Below are 6,000 nucleotides of genomic sequence, written 5' to 3' on the forward strand. Positions count from 1 at the left end.
GTCACCGACTTAGAAGTCCTGTAAGGTGTTAAAACATCCCACTGAATTAACTTTCTGCATTCTCAGATCTTGTTGTCGGGCCGCCCGAACTCTCCATGGAAGAAATCACCACTGCTGTGGTAAGGCGAGAAAAATATATATATATCTTTTTTTTTTTTAGTTCCTCTCTACCTACCCCGGAAAAAAATCTCAGTGAAAATTGATCATAATTGTCAGGGTTCCGAGCAACACCCCCAACGAAAGAAGACTCCGAGGCTAGAAGTTCCTCAAGGTTCCATTTTATTAGAGATGCCATATTGGCACATCTGGGAAAACCCGAATCTGAAAGCTTCCGGGTTTTCCCCTCCCAAAAAAAAGTCCAAGTCCCTTCCCTTGCACCCACCACTTGGGTGTCCATCATTTGGTCCAATCCATGCACCGTCTCATCTGGAGATGCCTCCCAGTTACGCCACTCCAGGTGCAGGCTGAATTTTTTAATTTAATTTAATTTAATTTAAATTTAATTTAATTTAATTTAATTTAATTTAATTTAATTTTTTAATTTAATTTAATTAATTTAATTTAATTTAATTTAATTTAATTTAATTTAATTTAATTTAATTTAATTTAATTTAATTTAATTTAATTTAATTTAATTTAATTTAATTTAATTTAATTTAATTTAATTTAATTTAATTAACTTAATTTATTCAATTTATATGCCGCCCCTCTCCAGAGACTCAGGGCGGCTCACAATACATTTTGAAAAAAACATTCTAAAAAAATTTAAAAGATTAAAAAACATTAAAAACCTTAGAACGCATTCACGCCATTCATGGCCGGATCTCGCCAGATCGCAAAGCGAGATCAATGGCCCCAGGCCTGCCGGAAAAGCCAGGTCTTAACCGCTTTTCGGAAGGCCAGCAGGGTGGGGATGGTCCGGATCTCAGGAGGTAACTGATTCCAGAAAGCTGGGGCAGCCACAGAGAAGGCCCTCCCCCGTGGGCCCGCCAGCCGGCATTGTTTAGCTGACGGGACCCGGAGGAGACCAACTCTGTGGGATCTTACCGGTCACTGGGAGCTATGAGGTAGAAGGTGGTTGTGAAGATAACCTGTCCTTGACTCTCAGAGAAAAGAATGTTATTATGGCTAGATATCTCTGCAACTCCATGCAATCCCCCCTCCTAGTTTCCCACAGCACTAAGTGTGGCAGCCCTGAAGATCCAAAGAAAAAGATGGCCTCCAAGGCTGACAGTAATGTTCTGGGTCTACTCAAGAGAGGTTGGGTGGGCTTCTGGGGTTGAGCGTGTGACTGTGACAAAGCAACCTGGGCTGAAATTGAGACCCAAAGCTGAATCTGACAGAACACTTAATGTGTTGTGTTCAGTGGTGGGTTTCAAAATTTTTTACTACCGGTTCTGTGGGTGTGGCTTGGTGAGTGTGGCTTTGGCATAGCGTGAGAAGGATACTGTAAAGTCTCCATTCCCACCCCACTACAGGGGAAGGATACTGTAAAATCTCCATTCCCCCCCCCAATCCAGGAGAAAGTTACTGCAAAATCCCCATTTCCTCCCAATCAGCTGGGACTCAGGAGGCAGAGAATAAGTGAGGGAGGGGCCAGTCAGAATTTTTACTACCGGTTCTCCGAACTACTCAAAATTTCCGCTACCGGTTCTCTAGAACCTGCTGAAACCCACCTCTGGTTGTGTTGTGTGTTTCTCCAACCTCACTTGCATGGCGTCGGAGGGTTTCGGTAGCTGTGGGTTTTGTTTTATAACCAGAGATTTATATTTTCTGCCTACCCCCCTCTCCTTCAGATGAGCCTGGACTGCAATACAATTATTTTGACCACAGCCGTATAGCACCAAATTGTCAGAAAGGTAAGTGAAGTTGAGAGAAAAGAAGGGTGAGAGGGTGCAATAAATGTCCTGGGACAGGAAGGAGAATAAATGTTATATAGATGGCAGTGTTATTCGTACTCCAATACTTTCCTTTACCTTCAGTGATTCATTTATTTAATTTATGTATTATTGAGGTAGTCCTCAACATACCGTGTTTCCCCAAAAATAAGACCAGGTCTTATATTAATTTTTGCTTCAGAAAGATGCATTAGGCCTTATTTTCCGGTTAGGTCTTATTTTCAAGGAAATACAGTACTAAATGCATCCATCTGGCTGACAGTCTTAACTGGGGCTTATTTTTGAGGTAGGGTTTATATTACGAGCATCCTGAAAAATCATGCTAGGGCTTATTTTCTGGTTGGGTCTTATTTTCGGGAAAACACGGTATGACTATGACTGCTCATTTAATGACCATTTGGAGTTACAACAGCCTCACAAAAAGGTGCTTTACAGGCCCTAAAACAGCCCCCCCCAATCTTTCTGGCATTGCAGACTGGCCGGGGGGGGGCGGTAAGAGGAAATGATTTTGTGTGAGTGGCAGGCGCTCAATCACCTTCCGCTTGCATGGCCCGGTTCTGAACGGGCTGCCACCCAGTACTGGACCGCGACCTGGGTGTTGGGGACCCCTGCCCTAAAACACTTCTGCCTGTCATAAAATGTGCCATCCCCCACCCCATGGTCACATGATCACATTTCAGGTGCTTTAACAATCAGCTTGTATTTAGAACTGAATTTATAACATCCCATAGTCCCACAATCACAATCTGGGTGCTCGGCAACCATCCCAGATTTCTGACCATCACAGTATCCCATAGCCACGGGATCACAATTTACGATCTCCCCTGCTGACTTTTCCGCGAGCAAAGTCAATGGGGAAGCCAGCAGGAAGTCAGAAGCCCTGATTACATGAGGGCCTATATACCCTCCCGGTGATTTGTTTAACAACAGTAACCAGAGACTGACAAGTGACGTGGTTACTCACTTTGCACTCTCATATCGCATTACAGGTAATCCTTGATTTACAACAGTTCATTGAGTGACCGTTCGAACATACAACGACACTGAAAATATTGACTTATGACCATTTTTCACACCTGTGACCATTTTAGCATCCCCGTGCTCACTTGATTTACATTCACATGCTTGACAACTAACTCACATTTATGACGGTTGCAGTGTCCCGGGGGGTCACACGATCCCTCTTTGCAACCTTCTGACGAGCAAAGTCAATGGGGAAACCAGATTCACTTAACAACTTGAACAACTGCGGTCATTCACTTAACACATGTGGCAAAAGAAGTTGTAAAATGGGGCAAAATTCACTTCACAAATTTCTCACTTAGCAACATTTATTTATTTATTTATTTTTATTTTATATCAAATTTATATACCGCCCTTCTCCGTGAGGACTCAGGGCGGTGTACAGCCAAATAAAAACATAAACTACAAACATTAAAATACTATTAAAAAGATATATATAAATTTGGCCCCGTAATTAAAAAACAATGACAAACCAGTTAAAAACATTTTAAAAAGTGTTAGGCCAGCCTGGCTTGCTGAAGAAAGAAAGTTTTAAGGGCACGGCAGAAGGCACCGAGGTCTTGGATTCTCCTTATCTCTGGGGGCAGCTGATTCCAGAGGGTAGGTGCCCCCACAGAGAAGGCCCTCCCCCTGGGGGTCAGCAGCCTACATTGTTTGGTTGATGGCACCCTGAGGAGGCCCTCTCTGTGGGAGCGCACGGGTCGGTGGGAGGCCGTCGGTAGCAGCAGGCGGTCTCGAAGATATCTAGGTCCAATGCCATGGAGCGCTTTAACACCTTGAAGCGCACCCGGAAGACCACTGGGAGCCAGTGCAGTGCAGCTCACGCAGGAGAGGTGCATAAAATGTGGGGCTCCATTCTGGTCGTAAATTGAGGACTATCTGTACTTGGCGATGGAAATTCCATTCCCCATAACTGTTGCTAAGCGAGGACTGCCTGCAATTTGAAACAACTTCTTGAATAATTCCCCTCACCTATGTTTCATTGAGGGCTGCATCAGGGTTGTGTTTGACCTTGAGCGGCTGGGGTGAGCATGGCCGGGATGGGCATGGCCAACTCGACATCACTTGGGTCAGGGGCACCTGTGGTGTCCTGAGCACTCTGCCAGCGAAAACGGGCTCCTGAGCTCCGGTTTTGCCTGTGACGGCCTCCTGCAACTCTCTGCCAGCGAAAACGGAGCTCAGGAGGATCCCGAGCTCCGCTTTCATTGGCAGAGAGTTGCAAGAGGGTCCCGAGCTCCGTTTTCACTGGCAGAGGTACTGCGGGCCAGTCCTTCGCTGTTTCCAGGGCGGTCCCGCGGACCAGATCTAAGCACCCTGCCGGCCAGATCTGATCTGTCCCCGTCCACACACACACACAAACACAGCCAGCCGAGGGTTAAGGAAGCACTTGGCACACACCCAGGTCTTTATCTCCAACTTGGCAGCGATATACACACCGTCTGCCAAGTGCTTTTATTTCCACAGAAACAGAATATACTCAGCATACAAGAGTCCAACAGAAAATAATATTCCTCTCAGCAGTTTCGAACGATGCTTTAGTGACTATCCAAGGTTTATTTTTGTTCGTCACAGGGATCACTGGCCACCACCCTCTATTATATAGTCTCTGGGGTGTGGTCCAGTGACTCAGTTCTAATCCCTAGCACGCCTCCTGAGCTGCTGCAATCGTTTATCACGCTTTCGGAGGCGTGCGTCCAGGAATGATGTCTCTCCTTCACTCTCATCCGAGCCACCTGTCTCCCTGCTAATCTCCTCTCCCTCGGCCGGCACCTGAGACAGTGCCAGAAGGGAGGGGCCTGGAGAGGGAGGCCTGGCTGACTCCTCTTCCTCATGCTCGGAGCTTTCTTCCTCCGATGGGATAGGCTCAGAGGGCGGGGCCACAACAAGATCCAGCTCCCGGCCTTGAGATTGGGACCCCTGTTCTATGTTCTCGGGGCAATCTTGCTTTGTGGTTAACAGTGATATGAGATCCAATATATATTTCAATATATTATAGAATATATGGAATATTCTTTCTTTCAATGTTGAGAAATTGAAAGAAAAATAGTTGACTTCAAAATAAAAGCAGTGCAGTTGTCATAATGGATATTTCTTTAGATTTCATTTTTAATTTTTTTTTTTTTTAATTTGATTTATATGCTGCCCTTCTCCGGAGACTCAGGGCGGCTTACAATGCGTTAAGCAATAGCCTTCATTCTTTTGTATATTTATACAAAGTCAGCTTATTGCCCCCACAAACTGGGTCCTCAATTTACCTACCTTAGAAAGGATGGAAGGCTGAGTCAACCTTGAGCCTTGGCGAGATTCGAACCTGCAGTAATTGCAGGCAGCTGTTCTTAACAGGGTGCTTTAGACCACTGTACTACCAAGGCTCTTATTAAATCAATCAATTTCCGATTGACCTCACATGGACTAGACTGCCAAAATGCTGGATGCGTAAAATTACTACCCCTCTTTTTAAACTCTTGTTTTTTACATGGTTTTGTTTTATATCTTTTAGCTTTTCATGGTAATAGTAATCTTAGACTCTAACGCATCTTCTATGCTTTTTGAATGGCTGCACCCGACCCTCTTTTTGCTGGTCTATAGCCACAATAAAAATTTGATTTGATTTGGGGAAAGAGAATGTTCTAGCAATCATCTTGTTTGTACAAATGACGTTTGCACACAATTCCTTTAGTAAACTGGAAGTTCCATAGAATTCTCTTAAATAGCAGATTTTTTCTAATCCATCAATGGTCTTATTTTGATTCTTTTTTAAAGATCCTGGACTCAGCCAGTTGACCAAACCAAACAGAAAAGTCTTCAAAGAAGCTCTTCCAAATGTTTTCCTTCAAGAAACTCATCCTTTTCCTTCTGAGGACATCAAGATGGCTGCATTTCTCTCAGAACCAATCCCTCCCTTCATCTTTTTTTCAGCATTAGCCCTTACTGGATGTGGTGTCCATTTCCCTAAACATTATCACGCTGACCACTTCTCTTTGCTTGCGTCCTCTGAATAACATAGATCTAAATGTAATTCTGTAAAATAAAATGACTATATTGTATTGAGTTGTGCACTTGCAATTATTTCCTCTCT

The 6,000-nt window shown here is 44.1% G+C and overlaps 1 protein-coding gene across 2 annotated transcripts in view; it reads left to right on the top strand.

Moving 5' to 3' along the window:
• LOC117662563 (uncharacterized) overlaps positions 1-5,968 on the top strand; it is a 47,929-nt gene extending 41,961 nt beyond the window's left edge. Inside the window, exons 11-13 of one of the 2 annotated variants that reach the window (XM_087884171.1) lie at positions 67-119; positions 1,797-1,859; positions 5,685-5,968. In XM_087884171.1, coding sequence (XP_087740297.1) covers positions 67-119; positions 1,797-1,841 — 98 coding nt within the window. In that variant the 3' untranslated portion in view covers positions 1,842-1,859; positions 5,685-5,968. Of the gene's footprint in view, positions 1-66; positions 120-1,796; positions 1,860-5,683 lie in introns of both variants that reach the window. The other variant, XM_060691212.2, reaches the window with a different exon arrangement.
• Positions 5,969-6,000: the final 32 nt, after the last annotated feature.

This window comes from Pantherophis guttatus, chromosome 2 (genome assembly GCF_059756535.1).
Source record: "Pantherophis guttatus breed Tessera chromosome 2, ASM5975653v1, whole genome shotgun sequence".
Taxonomy (NCBI): Eukaryota; Metazoa; Chordata; class Lepidosauria; order Squamata; family Colubridae; genus Pantherophis; species Pantherophis guttatus.